The following is a 25,121-nucleotide window of genomic DNA, read 5'->3' as shown; positions in this document are numbered from 1 at the left end:
TCTGTGAGTAATAAACATGGACACGAGATAAAGTACTGCTGTTACTTTTATGAAGTTTATCTAGAAATAAGAAAAAAAATTACTTCTGTCCCTTCTAACATTCATCTCTCCACACTATCTGTTAATATTTCTCTAAGCTGTCGATTTTTCCGGGGCAGTTCCGAATTTAGACCCAGTTCCGGATTTTTCTGAAGCCATTTTGGGACGGTAATTTGTTCCGGATTTTGCCTAGATGTTATGATTTGTTCCGATTTAGATTTTCATACATTCATAGTAATGCTTTTAAGGGATGTGAACTATAATGTTGGCAATATAGTCAATTAGTTGCCATTACTGGTGTTAGTATTATATCTCCTTGCTTGCAAACTCTCCATCAATCCTAAACAGATGGAAAAACTATTTTGCGCAACTACTAAATGTACATAGGCCAAATAGAAATGATCGGGACGAAATTGAAATACAAACTGCTGAGCCATTTATACCCGAACCCACGCTTTCAGAAGTCGAAATTCCGATAGAAAATCTGAAAAAGTACAAGTCTCCAGGTATCGATCAAATTCCAGCAGAATTAATACAAGAGGGTGGAAGTGCATTATATAGCGAAATTTATAAACTTGTACTTGCTATTTGGGAAAAGGAAATTGTACCAGAACAATGGAAGGAGTCCATAATTGTACCTATTTTTAAGAAGGGGGACAAAACCAACTGTGGTAACTTTAGAGGAATATCACTTTTGTTGAAGTCGTACAAAATTTTGTCCAATATTCTTTTGAGAAGATTAACTCCGTACGTAGATGAAATTATTGGGGATCATCAGTGCGGTTTTAGGCGTAATAGATTGACTATTGATCAGATTTTTTGTATTCGACAGATAATGGAGAAAAAATGGGAATATAAGGGAACAGTACATCAGTTATTCATAGATTTAAAAAAGGCGTATGACTCGGTTAAGAGGGAAGTATTATATGATATTCTTATTGAATTTGGTATTCCCAAGAAACTAGTTCGATTAGTTAAAATGAAACATACAGCAAAGTCCGTATAGGTCAGTTTCTACCTGATGCTTTTCCAATTCACTGAGGGCTAAAGCAGGGAGATGCACTATCACCTTTACTTTTTAACTTCGCTTTAGAATATGCCATTAGTAAAGTTCAGGATAACAGGCAGGGTTTGGAATTGAACGGGTTACATCAGCTTCTTGTCTATGCGGATGACGTGAATATGTTAGGAGAAAATCACAAACGATTAGGGAAAACACGGAAATTTTACTTGAAGCAAGTAAAGCGATCGGTTTGGAAGTAAATCCCGAAAAGACAAAGCATATGATTATGTCTCGTGACCAGAATATTGTACGAAACGGAAATATAAAAATTGGAGATTTATCCTTCGAAGGGGTGGAAAAATTCAAATATCTTGGAGCAACAGTAACAAGTATAAATGACACTTGGGAGGAAATTAAACGCAGAAATGCGTGTTATTATTCGGTTGAGAAGCTTTTATCATCTAGTCTGCTGTCAAAAAATCTGAAAGTTAGAATTTATAAAACAGTTATATTACCGGTTGTTCTGTATGGTTGTGAAACTTGGACTCTCACTCTGAGAGAGGAACATAGGTTAAGGGTGTTTGAGAATAAGGTACTTAGGAAAATATTTGGGGCTAAACGGGATGAAGTTACAGGAGAATGGAGAAAGTTACACAATGCAGAACTGCACGCATTGTATTCTTCACCTGACATAATTAGGAACATTAAATCCAGACGTTTGAGATGGGCAGGGCATGTAGCACGTATGGGCGAATCCAGAAATGCATATAGAGTGTTAGTTGGGAGACCGGAGGGAAAAAGACCTTTGGGGAGGCCGAGACGTAGATGGGAGGATAAATATTAAAATGGATTTGAGGGAGGTGGGATATGATGATAGAGACTGGATTAATCTTGCACAGAATAGGGACCGATGGCGGGCTTATGTGAGGGCGGCAATGAACCTTCGGGTTCCTTAAAAGCCATTTGTAAGTAAGTAAGTATTATATCTCATTCACTTCAAAATTGGCTACCACTCATATTCAATTCAGTGAGAGGGGCTGGCAATGCCAGTATTCCAACGCGCTGAGATCGTTCTGGGAGCAGGGTATGATAGGGATCCCCCCCCGTTGGAAAGTTATCCCCCTCTCATAAATTCATATTAACATTCCTGCCAGGGATAACTTTTATCCCAATCACAAGATGTTTTAATACGAGTATACTTTATATAAAGTATAAAGTACCGGTAAGCAAAGAAAACAATATTGATGTCGGTATTTATCATCACCAGCAAGCTGACAACAATCAATAACTTAGGAATTACACATCTTATCTTAAGCCTGCTCATGGGTTATTATTATTATTATTATTATTATTATTATTATTATTATTATTGCAGAAGTAACAGTTGTGAGGATATAGCTCACTCTAGCATATTTTATTCTAGTCTGGCATAATTTTTTATCGTATCTGGTATGATCTTAGGTAGTAGGTTTGGCAACGCTGATGCTATCTATGCCCTTCCATCTAATGTCATTTGTACGCCAGTCACAATATCACACAACGCCGCATAATTTTGGGTACTATACAAGTAATAACTATGGATATTGAAACGGGGGGTAAGTATGAAATAATGGAAGGACACGAAAGAATCTCGAGAAAAAAACCTCACTACAAATAGAAATTCGCTATCACCGAGATTCGAACCCGCGTCCGCACTCATCGTAGGCCCGCGTCCTAACAACTAAAATGCCAAGGATAGGTATGTGCAATATTATGAAAGTATAGACTCGTAATTTTTCTGTTACAGCATCCAGTCAATCTCGTGCAAAATTGAGAAACCGGCCCATTTCCGGTAAAGATTTAGGCGGCAGGAGCACAATATCCATAAGTTAATGTATTTTAGCCCTCAACACTATAGCTGAGTCGCTTTTCCTAATCTCAGATTATGCATGCAATAATGGCAACAGTTGAAGAATCGGAAGATCATTGTCCCTGGTTTCCATGGCTTTATTACCCAAATCACTGCTGGTTACGCTTTAAAGATGACGTTTTTACTACGGATGGCTTCGCATTCAATACTGCTGGATAGACTTCCCTTTAAAGATGACGTTTTTACTACGGCTGGCTTCGCATTTAATACTCCTGGATAGACTTCGCTTTAAAGATGACGTTTTTACTACGGCTGGCTTCGTATTTAATACTCCTGGATAGACTTCACTTTAAAGATAACGTTTTTACTACGGCTGGCTTCGCATTTAATACTCCTGGATAGACTTCGCTTTAAAGATGACGTTTTTACTACGGCTGGCTTCGCATTTAATACTCCTGGATAGACTTCGCTTTAAAGATGACGTTTTTACTACGGCTGGCTTCGCATTTAATACTCCTGGAAGACTTCACTTTAAAGATGACGCTTTTACTACGGCTGGCTTCGCATTTAATACTCCTGGGTAGACTTCGCTTTAAAGATGACGTTTTTACTACGGATGGCTTCGCATTCAATACTGCTGGATAGCCTTCGCTTTAAAGATGACGTTTTTAGTACGGCTGGCTTCGCATTCAATACTCCTGGATAGCCTTCGTTTTAAAGATGACGTTTTTACTACGGATGGCTTCGCATTCAATACTGCTGGATAGCCTTCGCTTTAAAGATGACGTTTTTACTACGGCTGGCTTCGCATTTAATACTCCTGGATAGACTTCGCTTTAAAGATGACGTTTTTACAACGGCTGGCTTCGCATTTAATACTCCTGGATAGACTTCGCTTTAAAGATGACGTTTTTACTACGGCTGGCTTCGCTTTTAATACTCCTGGATAGACTTCGCTTTACGGATGGCTGCCTGTTTGTCTACCTGCGTAACGGAATGCGGCAATGAAGGAGCACACAGGTAAAATATCTTTGGCATAGTCTGAGCCACTTAACACTGAGTAAGTGAGCGAATCATCTTTTGCTGTCAATGTAAATTGAACAGCTGAACGAACATTTTCGTTCGGGAATGTTGGGGTAGTTCCAGGGGAAAGTACGTTAAGTGAAAACGGTTATCGCGCCTGAGTGCGCATTTCATCGGTGTCACTGTACTATAATTTATAGTAGGCCTACATTATAAACCATCCAAGAAAAAAACCTGATGTAAACAAAAAGTCGCAACATAAAACAACGCCCAAATTTATATTAATGTAACTTCGAACCCCAATATACCCGAATTTATAACAAACGTTGGCCAAGCCCGTAGTTCAGGTAAAGGCCGGGAACAGAAACGACTACAAGAACGAGAACGGAAATATTGTTAAAATAAATGTATTTAAATGCGAGCATTCACAATCGTTTCCGTTCCCCGTTTATTGTGGACTAGCCTTAACACAGGAATTTCTCCTGGAGCTCTGGTTCCCCTGTGGCGTCCCAGAAATCAACATCATCATCATCATCTCATCTCATCGCGGGTTTAGCGTAGATCAGCCGAGACAACGATTGTCACTAAATTGGTATATAGTGTCCACACTTGTGGAGTAACGGTCAGCGCGTCTGGCCGCGAAACCAGGTGGCCCGGGTTCGAATCCCGGTCGGGGCAAGTTACCTGGTTGAGGTTTTTTCCGGGGTTTTCCCTCAACCCATACGAGCAAATGCTAGGTAACTTTCGGTGCTGGACCCCGGACTCATTTCACCGGCATTATCATCTTCATTTCATTCAGACGCTAAATAACCTAGATGTTGATACAGCGTCGTAAAATAACCCAATAAAATAAAAAAATGGTGTATAGCGTATACAATTGGCTTCATATGAGTAAATGGCAGTCAAACACCCGCCATTAGTAAATATAACGTAGCAAATGTTTAGCGTTGACGTTGTACACAAAAAGTAGTCCCAGTTAAGCTACTGTAAATTCATTAATGAAGAAAAGAAATCAAAGACTAATATAATGACATGTAGAAGTTCATCTTCAATAATAAAATCACCCAAATGACCAAAGTTATTATTAACTACAATGAGGGGGGGGGGTTCACAATAAACCGGGTACGGAAACGACAACGAGAACGGAAATATTGTTAAACTAAATGTATTTAAATGTGAGCATTCACAATTAATTTTCACGTTCCCGTTCCCGGGCTCCGGCAAGCTTCTCGTTAATTGTAAATGCTCACATTTAAATATATTTTAACAATATTTCCGTTTTCGTTTCCGTTCCCGGTTTATTGTGTACCAGCCTTTATAGGCTCGGTCCTTCACATAACATTACGAGTCACTAACCAGACTACAAAGCACGCACATGCTAATTCGCGCAATGTGATACTACACGAATCACATTCAGTATTTCGGCGCAGTAATTTGTACTGTCGCGTTTGTGTGTTTTTAAACTTTCTCATTATTATCATCAAATTATACTCTTTTATTTAATTTATCATTCACAGACTTCAGGCGCTAAATAAAATTTGGATATCTCTAGTCATTATGTGGGAAAAATTAAAAGCATGGCTAGACAAGAAGTTGCTCCAAATTTAGTCGCCTCCATGCTCAATGGACGAAAATGAAGTTAAAATTGTATTCGTCGATACGTTAAAGTGTTAAAATTTAAAATAGGTTATGTACCTTAGAGGTGCTGCGTCATCTTCAGTGTTCTACGAACTACTGTTGTTCCTGGTGATCTTGAATTCCGGCATTTGCGTTCGTCAGTTGTAGAGGTGGGGTGTATAGACTAATACAATTTTAATTTTTAAACAAGTGTTAACGTGAACTAGAATCGATGAAAACAAAGTGTAGAACAGCAGCCAAAACTTGAAGCATGCGGCAGAGTAAGTGGCTATGTTACATTTTGTGTAACGTTGAGTTTGTAGTGGAATAAAGATCTCTGGATTTACTTACATCGTTTACCATACACACTAGGTTTAAAAATAATATCACCAGACGCCAGAAAAAAGTATTCTGCTAGATAAAATGCGAGAACACTCGTTGGAATAAAAGTTTACGTTACTGTCATACGGTGTAAAGCAAGCGGTCATACTATATCATGTACGAGTAAGATCTGTATTGTGTAGTGTAGAGAAAAATATGTTTCCGCTCTTTCCATGGGTGGGAGGAAAGACATTTTAGAAAAGACTTTATAAATTATATCGTGGGGCATACTTTCCCTCTATTTCCTCTGAAATCAATTATTTTTCATACCGTAAACTGAGTTAAGCTTCACTACAAAATTCATTTTAACCCCACTGAACATATTTTTAAAGTTTTTTTTTAAATTCCTTAAGAATTTTTTTAATCTTAAGTCACTAACAGCGCTAATATGATTTAATTTATTTTTTGTATTGAAGTTAATCCCAGTAAATTTACAGTTTCCACACACAAGCCTAGTTTTAAGTTTTTATTCTACTTATAGGAATGTAATACACAATTTACATGTACTTATAGTTAAAATGATGTAGGTACCAAAAATATCAACGGACACAATTTTTATAATAAGGGAATTTTAATTTCAATTGAGTGGCTCAGTGCCAGAGTTGCCTAAATCACAATTACACTGAAAAATGTGACTGAAATCTAAACTTATGCGTCGGTTTTTTTAAATTATAGGCTTTCAATTGCAAATTATTTCCCTTTTACCATCATCTAATATTTATTTGACACACATATAAATGATAGTTTACAGTCATTCTATGCAGAAATCAGAGGCTTAAAAATTGGGTTAGCCAGCTCTGGAACTGAGCCACTCAATTATGAATGATTCGTCATTGTATTTCATTTATTCTACATAACAACCAAGAAATGTAGCAAAGGATAACGCCTTGGTTTCAATTGGCAAAGACATTAAGCTCGTATTTTGTTTCTTAAGCATTTGTAAATGTGGAATAATGTAATATTAAAATTATACTACTCACATTTCAATAATACTGCTCAATTATTATTATTATTATTTTTTAATTTTAAACGTGAGGGGCACAAAAATCGGGGGAAGGGGGATTTATCCACCATGTTCCCATAAATTATAGCTGTGAACAAAATATAGTGTCCATAATGTTTCACTGTCACAAAGCGATAAACTTATACCTGAACCGCAACGCATATTATTTTCGTTAATTTGTTGCATTTTGGTGTGGTAGGGGTACCGGTATAGTCATTTTTAATTTTTACTTATTTTTTGCTCATTAAATCTGAAAACGTAGATATTACGAATGCACAGTCCCACAAGAATCGGTGTTGTGCAGTTGCGTCATAGGCTGATAATTTAGTGTCCGAGTTTAAAACTCAGTTATCTCGGAATCTCTTTAACGGACTATAGGCCTAGATACCTTTTCGGTTGCTTGATTAAAATTATATCAGTACTAACCTCGAAAATCACTTTACAATGTATGATGTTCACTTAATATTATCGTGATATTTATTAATGTTAAAAACTAATCATAACGTTCAAATTTCAAATAATACTAGCTAGTAACTTCCGTTTCATGAATGTTGGCATCTTCTTCAAAGGAAAACGGTGATGCCAACGTAATAGAAAGTAACTGCCAGTTGTAATATTTGTCAGTACCGAAATTCGAACAAAGTCGGCAAAAGAAAATTCAAATTTACAACTAGAAAATCACTATAATCCACTCGCATGTAAAAACAGGGGGAAAATGATTAGGTTTTGCTTTCAGACTATAAAATAAGACGACCCGAACTACATGTAGCTTCTCATTTTATCCTTTACGTGGTCCACAATTAATATGTTCCTTATTTTGTTACAAATCACGATTCCTTACTTGGTCATTTAACGGTATTGTATCAACTACAAGGTTATGTAGTGTCGATGGGATTGGTGATAACTTGACGATATTTAGCGAGAAGAGGCCGAGGATTCGCCATGGATTACCCGACAATTTCTAATGGTTGTGGAAAACCTCTGAAAAAGCCCAACCAGGTAATCGGCCCAAGCGGGAATCGAATCCGAGCCCATACGCAACTCCGGATCAAAAGGAAAGCGCCTTTGCCGACTGAGCTACGCCTGTGGCTATAAATTATATTATAGTTTATTTTCTATAGATTAGTTTTTAGTTTTAAAAGCTATTGGTCCATTTTGCTACTACAAGGTCATTAGACAATGGCAAGAATAATTAAAAACTAACTTTAAAATTGATAAGGTCCTGAATACATACTGTCTGCAAAGGACCAAGTAACGTATTTTAGCGATTCAGAGGTCAGAGGATGGTACCTTACAAGACTCCACAATGCTACAAATTCGAATGAGGAAATAATGCGAATTTTGCCGCTTAGACATTCGTTACAAACAAATGCAAAGGAGGTTACCACTGACAAGATGATGCTTAACAAGCAGTTACTCCATGCTCGATGATAAAAGGTTTTGCGCTTGCAATTTTGTTAATTTTAGAATAACTTACATATATCACATAAAAAATCAATTTAATATAACTGAGAATCGCTTGTTGATAAAAAGGGTTGTCTGCCAAAATAATTTTTGTACATATCGTAGACACATAAAACAGTTCTTCTAACTACAGTTTCCCAAAATTTGACAAATGACAAGCACATAATACGAACCAATATGTTGTGCCTTTACCTGGGTGTATAAGAGGAGGTTAATTCACAACTTAGTATTTCACTGTTACAGGAAAATGAGAACATGCAGGAAAATAAAGGAAAAAACGAACACGACGGAGATTGAAGAAGGAAAAGATGGCGCATTGAAAAAGAAGAAGAGGCGCGTTGAAGAAAAGGAGGAGGCTTATTTAAAAAAAGGATGACTGATTAAAATATAGGAGGCTGATTAAAAAACGGTTCTGATTAAAAAAAAGAGGTGGATTGAGAAAAGAAGGAGGCTGATTTAAAAAAGGGGGAGGCTGATTAAAGAAAGGCTCTTATTAAAAAAAGGAGGTGGATTGAGAAAAGAAGGAGGCTGATTTAAAAAAGGGGGAGGCTGATTAAGGAAAGGCTCTTATTAAAAAAAGGAGGTGGATTGAGAAAAGAAGGAGGGTGATTAAAAAAGGAGGATCCTGATTTAAAAAAAAAGGGAGAGGCTGATTAAAGATAGGCTTTTATTAAAAAAAGGAGGTGGATAGAGAAAAGAAGGAGGCTGATTGAAAAAAGGAGGAGTTTGATTTAAAGACAGAAGAAGGCTGATTAGAAAAAAGGAGGCTGATTAAAAAATGGCTGATAAAAAAAGAGGAGGTGGATTGAGAAAAGAAGGAGGCTGATTGAAAAAAGGAGCAGGCTGATATAAAAAGGAGGAAGCTGATTTAAAAAAGGAGGCTAAATAAAAAAGGCTCTGATTAAAAAAAACTAGGTGGATTGAGAAATGCAGGAGGCTGATTGAAAAAAGGAGGAGGCTAAAAGAGGGAGTATGATTGAAAAAAGGAGGAGGCTAAAAGAGGGAGGATGATTGAAAAAAGGAGGAGGCTAAAAGAAGAAGGATTATTGAAAAAAGGAGGAGACTAAAAGAGGGAGGATGATTGAAATTAAATTTCAATTTTTTTTCTTTAAAATACCCTTTGATATGTGTGGAATGCATTGCATGACATTTTTAAACTTCCTGCGCTATGGATTTTTAAATTACCGGTACATGCCTGCTTTTATCGGTTTCCAGTAACTTATTTATTTATTTTTTTTTGCTACATTGCCAGACAAAAATGGTTATAATTTCTGAACTATTAAAGATACATGCATGAAATTTAGAACACACATTCTTTAGACTATAAGGAAACTTTTCTCTGTAACAGAATTTTGTTAATTGATTTCATTTTAAAAATAAGTCTTTGTTTGCAAGAAAGGAAATCAGAAAATTGTTATTAAATATTAATTGTTTATTTTACAAACGTAGGGACTAATATCAAAATTCTGTTACAGACAGTTTGTAGAACATGCTTTTGCAAATACATTGCAAAAAATTGTTTGAATCGATCTTTAAAAGCGGTGTAGATATATCGGTTTTAGTACAATCCTGCATTGAGTATGTTTTTTTTTTGTTTTTTTTTTTTTTTTTTTCAAATTTGGGCCCCCAAATAAATTTTTTAAAATATTTTTATTTGGTTGAGTTGCCACAGCTATGAGCTCTCTACATACAAAAAATTAATATTTTACACCAAATAGGAAAAAAGTTAAAAAAAATACCATCCTCTCCCCTTAAGGTGTATAATTATTTTAAAAACGTTGACAATCAGAACGCCGCCGGCTATCATGATGCTGCCTGCAATGTTGCCAATGCCCAAGAAACGACTGCAGAAGTATGTGGTTTGGGTTTGCGAACCATACAAAGAATATTGTTAGTGAAGGAAAGAGGGTTTGTTTGGTGTCATGCTTACAGTAATCAACGGCCAAGGTTGTTATTGTCGTTTGAGAATCTAAATTCTCTCCTGTGCTATTTGTATTGCACGCGTGCGTGAAGTACGATGTGGCAATGTTGTACGCTGCCTTGCTCTCGCTATCTGTCTCTCTCGACGCAAACGCTAGCAGACGACAGCCTTCCCAATTGCCGTTGTGTTCTAACATAATACTGTACAATATACTTTGTTATACCCCTGATTGAGGTACTGGCTGATATGTACCTACATCTATTATCAGGCAGTACATCTCACTTAACGATATGTGTCAGAGGAAGAACATTTGTTTTTTTATTTATTCATTAAAGACATCAGCTCAAAGAATTTGAGTGACCACAAGGGTCCTGAATACAATAAACATATAGGGCCTACAATATAATATAACATTTGAAACATTAAAGAAAAAGAAAGTTAATTGTTGAAGGCAAATATAAGTGAATTAATTTAAATAGAGATGATGATGTAATACTTGAAGAGAATCCTTGATAATATTTGTAAGAATAGATATTACATAATTAAAAGAGATGTGAAGTTCCTTGAATAATTCCATGTGAATTTTGTAATAGAACCTCTACTGTCAAACAGCAAACCAGTGGCAGACCATTGATTAAGAGGGATGTACTTTTGAGAAAGATAAGGCAGACCAGGCTTATATAGCCTATAGACTTCTTCTCAATATCAACTTCATTGGCCTGATTTAGGTTTCTTTCGAAACGGATAGTAGGGTCAAGAACAAGAGCCTGTTTTAAGCGTCCGTCAATGGCAATAATGTCTGCCCGTCTAAAAGAACCATCTATTGATACACAATGTACAGTAGTGGCAAAAAAAAAAAAAAAAACCGGACCGACCCTTGTAGCTGATTTCAGAGTCACAGATTCAAATTTTGCTAGTCACAAAACAAATCCATCTTCTGTAATCAATTGTAACAATGACATTTATTGCATTTGTTCGATTCTTACCGTCTTTTGTTTCCTTCAGTGCCTCAAACTTACAGACGAAAAAACTTTGAGAGTGTTATTTTCATCTGGCATCAATATTACATTTCTACCTCTATTCGGCAAAGATAACTGCGTATTTTTACATTAAATAGCAGTACATATCTCTGGCTTCACTATCCATATTGAAATTACCACAGTTTGACACAATACACAGCACAGGATTCTTTTGTATCAGCTACAAGGGTCGGTCTGGTTTTTTTGCCACTACTGTACTTCCTCATGAATCTTCCAATTTAAAGTCGCCAAAGCATGTCATACACGATGATGTCTAGCATTGATAAGCAGCTCGCCTTTAGGGCATTGTCCAAGCACGTGTCCAAGTGTTTCAAGCTCACTACAGTCTGGGTGACGGCAGCGGGTTGTGCTTAGAGTTCTGCCCGGTATTGCGCGAACCGCCGAAATATTGCTCGACATTTTTAAAGCATTGGTCCATTCTGAGGAAGATAGGCCCTTCGATTGCTTACCCATGAGTTAGCCTTGGGAAGATCACTATATACAATGACCTCTTTACCACCCAAGGTATGATTTGTCCCATCCTCACCTTCTCGTGATGCAACATGTTTTTAACAAACAAGACTCTGGGAACCGAGTCACAACAGTATAATACTGGTGACAGACTACAGTACTAATCGCGATTAGCAATTGTCATAGAGGAAACATTTTTCTCTATGTACATACGTATATGTTTGTTTCCCTCCTGGACAACACCTAAAGTTCATACTTTCTTTTGATGTTTGTTCATTGTTTTTTTTTTCCTTTTTTTCTGTTGTTTCTTGCAGCTTTATATGGGAATTTATTTGTTAAAATTGTTATATGCTTTACAATGTAAACTGATACAATTTATATCATTACTATTTATATTATTTTGAAAAGAGATTTTATAACCTATAAAATTTATATCATGCCAAAAATTTATACTATTTTGTAATAAAACATATTTTTAAAATCAACCCTAACCTCAACGATAGCGTCGTAATGGAGACTGAAATTGAAAATCTGAAAAAGAAACCAGTTCCAGTTTGTAATCCATTATTTATTGAAATGAAACATCTTTCAGCAGCCTTCTATTGCTCTCCCCCCCCTTCCCTTTCTCTCTCTCTCTCTCTCTCTCTATATATATATATATATATATATATATATATATGAAATATGAATAATTCGTCTGTCATTTGTTAATATATTTCTTTTTACTTTTCTCATATCTGCATTAAATTTCTCCACTACGTCTAATAGTAAGCCAAATTCATTTTCTAGCCATCTATATTCGTTTCTATTTCATATAATACAATGGAAGGGGTAACAAAATTCCACAGCAGAAGTTATCACGACTTCCTAAATAATATAAATCAAGGTGATTCGAAACTAAATATTACTAAAATGTTACTTCCGTCCACTGGGCCGTGCCTCAGCGCAATTATCTTGTTCTGGAAACAGGATTTAGCTCCTGATCGCGATCGGGACGGTGACACACTACAAACCCGATCGCGATTAGGTCGATAACCGCGATTAGTGACTGTAGTCTGTCCCCAGTATAACTGTTCCATCAAAATTTGCTGACCTGCCATAGCATGCACAAGCGTCCCCTCAGAGGTGAAGAGAAGATATGGTCGATGGAGTCGTCTGACAATCCTCCCGTCTAGGTCATATGGACCGGCTAACTAATAGCAGGTGTGGTCCTCCGAACAGTTTGAGAGTTGCGTGTAGGTGTATGACAGCCATAACATAAAAATGTGGTGCCTTCATTAAAACATACTTTTTGCTACATCACCCTCGTATATTGGACAGCAAGACAGACTAATTTGTTTTATTGCCTAAAACTCCACATTTGTGAGAGGTATGAAAGTGTTCATCATATTAAAGTACAAAATAGAAATATCAGAGTTAAAACCTGCAGTTTTATTTAATAAGTACCATTCACAAAAATAGAACAAAACATAATGTAAACTCTAGTACATTATTTTTAACTTTAATACACTTCAGTAGTAATAATAATAGGTCTAGAAAATGTCTGTCTTTCATGGCAAAGTGACATGCAATTAAAATATGACTGACATATGAAAGTAAATCTCGAGTTCCACTCAACTCTGTGAACCTTGTTCAATTTCATGTTTAGCTATAATCATATATACAGCATCAAGCATTGTGTGCAAAACATTCACTTCCTCCTTTCTACGATATACAGGTCCCTTTTCTTGGAGTATCTGGATCTCATTCAGAGCTTTATCTGCAATTTCTTTGCTATCCTTTCCATCTGAAACAAATTTATCAATCAATTTTTAATTTCAGAATAGTTCTATAAAACAGTGTAGTTTTTATAGAATTATTATAAGTTTATACAATATTATAAGATTATACAGTATTCTAAGATTATAAAATAATATTTTGGAGAAAGTGTTTCGGACAGAGTTACAGAGTTACGAAAATTGCCGAGTTTGAGTCCCTCCTCTTGAACTTACAAAAAACTACATATTTAGATTCGAGTATTTTTATATCCATAGGCCTAATCGTTTTCCCATCTCTAATTCTTCACATCTACATAAGACATAGTACTCCTACCCCCCCTTCAATATATTCATCATGCCAGTTACATTCTTCATTCTAGGTGAGTTGCATGTTCCAGTATTGTGTTCAATTATATATATTTCAATATTTTTTTATTGTTTCCATGAATTTTCCTGTTCGCATGCAAAGTGTTTCACATATCACATACTAAATATGATTACTGTGTAAGTGTAATAATGACCAACGCATGTTTTTATTATTATACAAATATAACAAAATTTAAAATTTGTTGAAAATTGGAGGGCTGTGAAAAAATTAACGTTTCAAAGATTTTATAAGCATATTCATAATATTAATAAATATACCTTAACATAATAATAATAATAATAATAATAATAATAATATACAAAATTTAAAATACTGATAATATAAATTTAAAACAATTTTAATGACTCCCTCCTTGAAAAAATTCTGCGTACGCTACTGGTTTGGGACAAAACTCACGAAAAGATACTTCAGTGCACATTATCAAAAATACAGTACCAGTAATAACATTATTTATTTTAAATAACAATTCATTATTGTTGTATTTGTAACTTGTACAGTGTGAATTATATATTATTCAGTTGATAGAATATATATCTCGATTACACAAATTTTAACACTATCACTTCGGAATATTTATTATATTATATTACTTTCGCGTGTTAAATATTAGGTATAGTACCTTGTTGACTAGAAGAAAAGAATGTTTTTTTCCTTGATTGCAATGTCATTTCCACTCAAAGAATCTAATTAGCCACATAAAATCCACATCATTCCAATATCTGATTTGTGGTCTGAAATATATGCCTTACATTATATAGTGTTTTTGTGTGTAACAGAATTCATTCTAAATTTTCATATATATTTCTTCTTTCTCTTGTATATTATGACCATAAATGAAAATTATTTGTTTATATTCACTTTTAATATTTTACTTCCATATCTCCATCATATCCATGTATTGTGGGTCCCTATCACCACGGCATGGCGCGTCCTCAGGTTGCGGATAGAGGAGACGGCCTCCAGATATGGAGAGTAGCTGCGAATATATTAAATAAGCAGTCGTGGACAGCCAATAAGGGGTGGTCCTCCAGCTTGAGGGTTGGGCGAAGGGTTAATAACCCATCACCGTAAAAAACAGCTTGTTACGAAACCACACAAGATGGGCAGAGTATGTAGCACATATGGGAGAATCCAAAAATGCATATAAAGTGTTAGTTGGGAGGCCGGAGGGAAAAAGACCTTTGAGGAGGCCAAGACATAGATGGGAGGGTAATATTGAAATGGGTTTGTGAGAGGTGGGATATGGTAATAGAGACTGGATAGAGACTGGATTAATCTTGCACAGGATAGGAACCGATGGCGGGCTTATGTGAGGGCGGCAATGAACCTCCCGATTCCTTAAAAGTCATAAGTAAGTAAGTAATCTCTAGCATATAAATTAGAATATCAGAAATAGACTAATTTTACTCAGAATTACTGACATTGACTCTAATCCTGACAGTCAATGTAATAGACGACTGACCACCAAATGTGATTATTGTTATCTTAATAATATTGTAACAAAAGAAATAAATTAAAAGCATCAGTACCAGCTGCAGAAGACACAGCTCTGCAGTATATATTGACTACACCCTAACTCTGGCTATTAGCAACAGGTATCTATAATGAACACCGATTAAAATACCCCTCATTTCTCATGAAAAACAAAAACTGAATAGACTTACTTACTTACTTACTTACTTACTTACTGGCTTTTAAGGAACCCGGAGGTTCATTGCCGCCATCACATAAGCCCGCCATTGGTCCCTATCCTGAGCAAGATTAATCCAGTCTCTATCATCATATCTCACCTCCCTCAAATCCATTTTAATATTATCTTCCCATCTATGTCTCGGCCTCCCTAAAGGTTTTTTTCCCTCCGGCCTCCCAACTAACACTCTATATGCATTTCTGGATTCGCCCATACGTGCTACATGCCCTGCCCATCTCAAACGTCTGGATTTAATGTTCCTAATTATGTCAGGTGAAGAATACAACGCGTGCAGTTCTGTGTTCTGTAACTTTCTCCATTCTCCTGTAACTTCATCCCTCTTAGCCCCAAATATTTTCCTAAGCACCTTATTCTCAAACATACTTAACCTATGTTCCTCTCTCAAAGTGAGAGTCTAAGTTTCACAACCATATAGAACAACCGGTAATATAACTGTTATATAGACTACAGTGGACTATAATGGACTTTATGTTACCAGCAAACAGCTGGATACATTAAGAAGATTGATCAATAATCGTGTATGTACAGGTAATGAAAATTAGAATTACGAGGAGTAACTGAAGTAGTAGATAAACAAGAATAAAGGAAGAGAAAGATCAAGATAGTGGTAGTGAAAATGTTTGTGATGGTAATGATTGTGATAATCAGTAACTAATAACCGACCTTTACGAAGCTGTCGTAGGTCCTTTAGGTTAGTCAAAAGACTTTTCATGGCTGAAGTGAGTTCTTTCTTATCATTTTCTGCATCCTCAAGACCTGGTAGATGTTCGTTTATGGAAGAGATGAGTCTCTCCATGGCTTTTGTGTTGTACTTGGTTGCTGTTAAGAAATATAATGATATTATTAGCAAACTGTTGCATAGTTACCGGTACTATCTCATCAGAATAAATGACTGAATAGAGTATTTTGTCTTTGACATCATAATGGTTTGCGTCACATTCTGCCAAATACACTAGTTGTATCATAATTCAACCTGTATTTTTAGTCAAGTAAATATATATATATATATATATATATATATATCCCTGATATAAAAATCATAAATACAACTTTATCTTTATGTAAATTAGCCAAAATTGCTTAATGCAGACACTAGAAACAAATAGCAATACATTATTTTACGATGTAATATGATTTCATTGCTATCTGATATTACTTACGAGCTCCAGAAATGAAGTAACCATTCTGAAAGATAAAATGTAATATTATATTATTTTGATTACTGTCTTTCAAGAGTTATAGCTACTTACAGACTTTTCATAATTTGCATTTAGTTATATTAATTCATTGTCGGTAAATTTAGTTAAGCATAAATATTCTTAAATATACGGGTATTTAAAATAAATTGAAATTACATTACACATTTATTTAAATACGTATTACGTATATACGGGTATTTTATATAAATAGGACAAAACCGTTTATGTACTTGAAAAATGAACTACAGTGAGTCCCAACAAACGTTCCCTGTGTTTTTGTCAGCCAATCAGTGGCTGCTCCTACTTGCATCTGTGTATTCATGGTACTTCACCAGATAAAAAGGACATCGAGAAGAGAGAAGATAAAAACACAGAGGTACGAAAAATAATGGAAGACATAAAATACATTAATTGAACGGAGATGACTACACTGGTACGGGCATGCCCATAGATTGGATTTGAGAGAATGCAGGAATGGGAAGTGGAAGGAGAAGATGACGTGGGCAACCAGTGTAAAAAATACTGTGCAACGATTTGGCGCATCAGAAGAGAATGTATAGCCTATTGTATATAATAGAAATGTTTGGAGGAACCTTATAACATTATATTTGTTCCCTATAAAATTTTAGCTCTTCCCTCTATTTACATTTTAGGCTCCATTCTAAAGATTAAAGAAAATACTGATAATTTAAGGTAAAGACATAACATTCACTCCTATAACACTAGATATAGACATGATATAGAAACCCCACAGGTTAGACTGAAGAAAACTCAAAATTACTATAAAAATATTGGCATAAAACTGTACAATTTATTACTAGATTGAGTTAAGAAAATGGACTCTAGAAATATGCAATTGTATTGCAAAACATGGTTAATCACCAGGGAAAGGATTTATATGTAAATACATATTTACTTATAAAGCTAATATAATTTATATTTTGCATTATCTTTATGTTTCACAATGTGTAGGGTTGAAAAATCCTACTTTTATTTTCCATATTTTTCCATATTTTAGAGTTTAGTACATATTTTCGTTAATTTCCATATATTTTCCATATTTCATATAAAACAGTCCATATTATATTAGGTTTAACAATAAAACAAAACAAAATTCCATTAACTTTTAAAAATACATTTCAACAATAGAGATTTAAACACATGTTCAGTAATCCCTTTAACATCAGAGTTATTTGAAAATTAGCAGTCCTATCAACAATGGGAAAGTAAGTTACAAAACTGTATTAATTTAATTTAAAATTTTTAACAGACTTCAGTTGTGCAGCTCAACAGTTAAATGCCAGTCAGAGTACACATAGGTTCAGTTTTGTAAATCATACTATAAAGACGGTAAATATGCCAAAAGTACGTCATTCAGTCAATTTAAAATCAAAACTAACAAGTTACATTTCAGAATTTAAAGAAGATGGTTTATCAACTGACAATAAAATATTATTTTGTAATTTGTGTCAGTGTGCAGTATCATCTACACAAAAGTTCCTGATGCAACAACACATTACAACTAGTAAACATCAGGCCAACAAACAACTAAATTCCAAGCAGAGACAATTGTTTTTAACACAACCAACAACATCGAATGTAAGATCTGAGTTTAACATCGACCTGTGCCGTTCTCTCATCTCTGCTGATATTCCTCTCTACAAACTAAAGAATAAGGTCTTCAGGGAATTCCTTGAAAAATATACTCAACATACAATCCCGGATGAGTCAACACTTAGGAAGACGTATGCTCCATCCATCTACGATGAGACAATACACAAGATAAGAGATGAAATTAAAGATAGTTCAATTTGGGTTTCCATTGATGAGACTCCCGACAAAGAAGGTAGACTTGTTGGTAATGTAGTTATCGGTTTGTTAAGTGAACAATATTCTGAACGAATTCTTTTACATTGTGATGTTCTAGAAAAGTGCAATAACAAAACTATAGTTAAACTGTTCAACGAAGCTATGGGTATCCTGTGGCCAAAGGGTATTATGTACGATAATGTGTTATTCTTTATTAGCGATGCTGCCCCTTATATGGTCAAAGCTGGACAAGCATTATCTGTTGTATATCCTAAATTGACTCATTTTACTTGTGTGGCGCATGCATTTCATCGTGTGGCAGAAGTGGTCAGAGACAATTTCCCTAAAGTAGATTTGTTGATTTCATCAGTGAAAAAAGTATTTCTCAAAGCTCCCAGTAGAGTTAACGTGTTGAAAGAAATGTACCCTGAAATTCCATTGCCACCAAAGCCAATTTTAACTAGATGGGGTACATGGCTAGAAGCAGTTGAATATTATGCCGAACATATAGACTCTATTAACAATGTTCTCCTTGCATTGGACTCTGAAGATGCAGTCTCAATTGATACTGCGAAAACAGTTACCTGTGACATAAGTGTGAAGAATGACTTAGCTCACATTCAGCATACATTTTCATGCATCATAAAAACGCTCAAAAGTCTCCAAAATAGGCACCTTTCACTATCTGAAAGTTTTGAAATTATAAATAGTACTGTGGAACAACTGAATCGTGGTAGAGGTAAAGTTGCAGATGCAGTAAGAGCTAAGGTGGACACTGTACTTTCAAAAAACCCTGGATATGAAGAACTACAAAAGGTTGTTGCTGTGATGAGTGGTGAATCAACAGTGAAGATTAACTTGGACTTATCCCCAGCAGACATTGTGAAATTGAATTATGTACCAGTTACTTCTTGTGACGTCGAACGCTCTTTTAGTCAGTATAAATCTATCCTCAGAGACAATAGAAGAAGATTCACTTTTCAGCACTTGAAAGAAATGTTTGTAACCTATTGTTATGGTAACAGACAATAAAAATTGTGTTTTGTTGAAACTACATTGGAAGATAAGGTACGTCCATTATATTTTTTGTTTAGTTTGATTAAAATGTACCAATATTTAACGTACATAGTCATTTTTTTATAATTTTAAGTCCATATTTAATTCCATATTTTGGTAAAAATCCATATTTAATTCCATATTTTGGTAAAAATAACTACATATATATTTACATATTTCATATATTTTTAGTCCATATAAATCCGTTCCCTGTTAATCACGAATTGCATATATAGTATAATACAGTGCGTTCGCTTCCCCCTGCGGCCTTGAGGCATTTTTTTTAAGCGTTTCAGTAAAGCAAACTGATTGTTGAAACAGAACGCAATTAGGTCAGCTGACTGCAAAATGATGGACAGCTGTTGAGTGATTCTTAAGCACGGGTGGCAGCACGTTTGTAGGTTATATTATTGCTGCTCCGCGTGCTTGCTGTTCATCGCCCGGCTGCAGGGGGAAGCAAACGCACTGTAGAATATGAAGAAAAAATATATCTTGCTATATAAAAGAAATACTCTACAATGAGAAACGTATTATTATTACTATTATTATTATTATTATTATTATTATTATTATTATTATTATTATATTTGCATATTATCTATACTAATAATAAATCTGCAGCCGAAATTTTTCTGGTAATTTTCGATTTTCCAAAAATAATTGGTCGTAACATATATTATTAACCGCCCTGAAACCGAAAATAGCTTTTTTTATTTTTTTATGTCTGTCTGTCTGTCTGGATGTTTGTTACCTTTTCACGTGATAATGGCTGAACCGATTTATATGAAAATTGGAATATAAATTAAGTTCGTTGTAACTTAGAATTTAGGCTATATGGCATTCAAAATATTTTATTTAAAAGGGGGGTTATAAGGGGACTTGAATTAAATAAATCGAAATATCTCCCTTATTATTAATTTCAATGAAAAATATTACATAACAAAAGTTTCTTTAAAACTAATTTCCGATAAGTTTTACTCCACGTAAAATTTTGATAGGACTGATATTTAATGAGATAAATGAGTTTCAAAATTACAATAACAACGCAATCTAAGGCGGTGTAATGAAATAAAAAAAACAAATGACTTCGTCTATAAGGGGCCTTGGATGACAACAACAATCGAAAGCTATTAAACATAGCCTACAGAGAATGTTTCTGTGTTTGTATGAAGTAATATCGGAAGCTAAATTAACCGATTTGTATAATTAATTATTAATTCACCATTGGAAAGTGTAGTTTCTATAGGTGGACATAATGCTATAATGTTATTACAGTAACTTCTGAGTGAATCGAGGACAGGTAAGATTAAAATAGCTTCTTATGCACAGAAAACTTGATAGGCATTCGTTTCCTGCATTTCCTAAAATAATTTTTATGACCAAATGAGTGGTCTCTGGATCAAAATGATCTCATTTTAATTTTTTAATGCAATTTAAATAACATAATAAGCGATTTATCCTTCTATCAAACACGAATGTTCCCTGGATCAAATGTCCTATTTTAATTATGTAATTACTTTATATTTATTTCTAACGTGTGCAGCGGAGCGCACGGGTACTGCTACTATGTTTAATATATTCATTCAAGTAGGTTCTTTGCATTCTTTTGATGTTTACTATGTATAATATAAGTATTCTAATTCGTTTTTAAATAATAATTGAGTTCTATAAAGCAGTATTATCCCGTTTTTCTTTAATTTATTGTTTAGATTATTCTTTGTATATTTGTTATATTCAGTTGAAGAAAAACTACAGTATTGAAGAATGATTTATTATTATTATTATTATTATTATTATTATTATTATTATTATTATTATTATTATTTCCAATACACAGTTATTTCGATTAAATCATGTACTTCTACACCTAAGTAAGGATCGTAGAGTATTTTTTTCAATTAAATAGATGTAGAAGTTCCCAACTGGTTACACATTGTATGCAATAAAATTCACTAGGTAACATTGATGTCTTTCGATTGTATCTGGAACTACTGTTTGAGAGAAAACATTGTATTGTTGTCCAGCAATATCGGACATAAATGTTAATGAGATGGGGAAAAAATTGAATGAACAATATGAAATTGGCTAGAATAGCAATTCAAGGAAATCTCTCAACATTGTCGTCGTTTCCACAGTCCAGCCTTAGATTCGACTGTATTTTTAGATACCAATTAATTAATTATAAAAATTGCTATGTAAAATTCTGAAATTTTGTAGAGGAAGAATACATTTTACCACTTACCTGATGAATAAGGCATATGGTGAAGACACCCAAAATGTACAGGACTTTGTATGCCATATTTTACACTGTAAAATAGAATGGTATTAAGTATAACAATAATTTGAAATGTGTCTTGTAACGTCATAACTTACGGTATATTACTGTAACAATAAAGCGTTTATTTTATTTTTATCTATCATAAATCCTTATCCTCTGATTGAGGTTGTGGCTGATATGTCCATCTATTATCAGGCAGTACATCTCACTTGACGATATGTGTCAGAGGAAGAACAATTGTTTGTATGCATCTGAAATCTGACTAGTGTAATATGCAGCTAGTCGGCGATGTATGCAACGGAGGGTAAAAGGATCTGGCCACCCTACCCCATTATCTCCTGGCCTAGTTGCCTCGTAAGTGGTGCCTTCTTGGTATTACTTGTGAGGTCAGACCTGTCTTCGGATAGTTGACTAAACAACAACATAAATCCTTTATTATTGTGATGTCTAGGACGTTTATGGATTTTTTTCTTTTGATTTCTAATGTGTAGCTAGAGTAGCTTTGGGTATATTTTATTTATGTTTTATTATAGAATCCAAGAAAAATTTGGAAAAACGAGACGAAATCGATATCTTTTCTATTCCCGAGATTCTGTAATGCACTTACCACGTGTATTGCATACAATTTTTTTAGACGATCATCATTTAATTAAATTAAAATAAATAAACTGATAAAGTGTTTTAACGTCAAAATTATATTAAACGGAAATGTAAAATCTTAATTTATTACTTAGAATTTCTCACGTTTATCTACCTCTGTAATTCAAACTATGTATCTTACATCTAGAAGCCGAATTTCAGCGATCTTGTCTATCATAATTTTATTGTATAAGTATGCTTAATAAATATTCGTCTTGTATTGAAGTGTCGTTTGTAGTTCACATAAAACTGTATTCTACGGATGCTCATTAAATTTATTTCTATAATATTAGTTTTATGATTTTAATTCAATAATATAATTAATCTAAATTTTTATTATTTTAATTACTCTTTTGTGTCTTAACATAAAATACTTTTCTTTGAGGACAAAAGTAGTAAATTGTGAGCAAGTATAACTGTTATATTGAAATAATACTTAAACAAATATTGTATTTCTATGAAAGTAAGCACTAATTAACATAATTTGTGCAATAAATTGTATTAAGACTCCCGCATTTATAAGAAAGAAATACAATACAGGCATTTATTTGAGCTGTATGACAGTATATTAATATTAATGCATAATATAATTTTCAGTGTAACTCACAATATGTATAAACACGTGATTTAGTTAATTCAGTTCTCACTAAATCGTTGAATTTCGTTAGAATTTTTCTTTCAATTTAAACGTGAAATGATAAATTAATAAAATGTTTGTAACATACCCATATAAAGTGCTTCTTGTTGTGTTTGCAACGAACTGCTGTTACGGAAAATATTCCAAATAAGTTACGTAATGCGCACAACTGTGAAATTACTAGTTGCTTGCTTATCACTTTTAAAACTTGTGTAACAAAAGAATAGACCTTGTAAAAATTTTCACTTTTGATTACTATACTTATCATTCTTAAAACTTGCTTGCAGAAAGCATAGACCTCTGTCCTCATTGTAGCGAATGATAAAGCAATTGATAAAACTGGAATTTTTTCAGGACAATCGTCTAATTATTATTTGTATTGCGTGTTTAAATGGCATGCAATTTTGGTAACCATCGACCCCACTTAATGTGAGCTCATTAGCCCTAAAACAATAGAAATAATAATTACTGGATTGGAGGAACTCTTCTTAATTTACTATTCTCAATATCAATTTTTCTTAAAACTACTTCTTTCGGGGGGGGGGGACAATAATTATTGGTTTCACAATGCGATTTTCCCCAAGCACTCTTTTTTTCCCCAGTCGACTTTTCCTATATGCTTTCTCTCACAAGAACTTATTTTCTCTTCTAATTTTGTAGTAATGTAGTATATGATATTAAGAATGTAAATAATTTCCTTTAAAATTATTAAGTCTGTAGTAATGCAAGATATACTTCGATAACAGGCAGAATAGCTGTCTGGTGAAGGGTGCAAGTCCAAAAAGAAGAATTTCAAGGAGAAACAAATTATTGTAAATATACTCGTACCGGTACCAATAATGATTAGTGAACTTAGTTCCTCAGAAAACTCATATAAGAAAGAATTTGCTATTGCTTTATCTAAAAAGTCTTAAAATTCAGTTTTGAATGTTAATGATAATAGCGAGAAAAGAAAACTGGGGAAAAGATCCATTAATGAAACTGCAGACATTGTAAAACTGTACAGAAAAACTGAAATGATTTTTTTTTGTAAAATAAACTTCTGTTCGAGATTGTCGTTGTCTACTACCTCGTTCCGATGTGGGTCGTGGGTCAATCCAGGACCGTGCTCCGTTCTTCGATTGTGCCATTATAAACCCACGGATTTATGATCCTTTTTTGCTTTTCTAATTTCTATGGCAATTGACACGCACTGAATAATATGAAATCTTCGTCCACTCATCTGCTCGAGCTCGCTTATAGATCAGGATGCATATTTCCGGCCATTTTTATAGGTCCAAAAATTTAATTAAATGTAAAGGGTATCAGAGGCAAAGGAGGGACTCAATTTTTTGGGCTGCTTTTGGGCTGCTATTACTAGTGCTGTGAGGCTCCTACCGTAAAGTGGGCAAGGTTCTCAGCTCATTCGTTTTCGTTTTAGAGAAAAACATCTTCATCGAATAGCCCATTTTGACTTTTATTTTTAATTTTGCTGGGTTCTACCAGCCATATGGTAGTGAGCACGGTGTTGTGCTTTGCACTGCGTTACAGGTCTCTGGAACTTCTCTGTCCTACAGACATCGGCTCCCTTTCCGCTGATGTGATGGTCAGAACTTCTCTGTCCTACAGACATCGGCTCTCTTTCCGCTGATGGCAGGAACTTCTCTGTCCTACAGACATCGGCTCCCTTTCCGCTGATGGCCGGAACTTCTCTGTCCTACAGACATCGGCTCCCTTTCCGCTGATGGCTGGAACTTCTCTGTCCTACAGACATCGGCTCCCTTTCCGCTGATGGCCGGAACTTCTCTGTCCTACAGACATCGGCTCCCTTTCCGCTGATGGCTGGAACTTCTCTGTCCTACAGACATCGGCTCCCTT

At 34.6% G+C, this 25,121-nt stretch overlaps 1 protein-coding gene across 1 annotated transcript; it reads right to left on the bottom strand.

Annotated features, from left to right (window-relative positions):
* Positions 1-13,200: 13,200 nt before the first annotated feature.
* Positions 13,201-23,486, bottom strand: LOC138696690 (uncharacterized). Its single transcript, XM_069821985.1, has 5 exons — positions 23,353-23,486; positions 21,953-22,017; positions 16,807-16,831; positions 16,310-16,465; positions 13,201-13,576 (listed from the first exon to the last, which is right to left on the bottom strand). The coding sequence occupies exons 2-5, from the start codon at positions 22,007-22,009 to the stop codon at positions 13,404-13,406; spliced, it is 411 nt and encodes a 136-aa protein (XP_069678086.1). The 5' UTR covers positions 22,010-22,017; positions 23,353-23,486; the 3' UTR covers positions 13,201-13,403.
* Between the last annotated feature and the right edge of the window lie 1,635 nt (positions 23,487-25,121).

Source organism: Periplaneta americana, chromosome 3, assembly GCF_040183065.1.
Source record: "Periplaneta americana isolate PAMFEO1 chromosome 3, P.americana_PAMFEO1_priV1, whole genome shotgun sequence".
NCBI lineage: Eukaryota > Metazoa > Arthropoda > Insecta > Blattodea > Blattidae > Periplaneta > Periplaneta americana.
The sequence above is the reverse complement of the archived record's forward strand: the minus strand, read 5'-3'. Positions and strand labels throughout refer to the sequence as shown.

Excerpts from the sequence above, each read along its gene's own strand:
- LOC138696690 (XM_069821985.1), bottom strand. The coding sequence starts at position 22,009 with ATGGCATACAAAGTCCTGTACATTTTGGGTGTCTTCACCATATGCCTT. Across the intron at positions 16,832-21,952 it reads CCATATGCCTTATTCATCAG|AATGGTTACTTCATTTCTGG; the intron begins GTAAGTGGTAAA and ends TTTATCTTTCAG. Across the intron at positions 13,577-16,309 it reads CCTACGACAGCTTCGTAAAG|ATGGAAAGGATAGCAAAGAA; the intron begins GTCGGTTATTAG and ends AATTTGTTTCAG.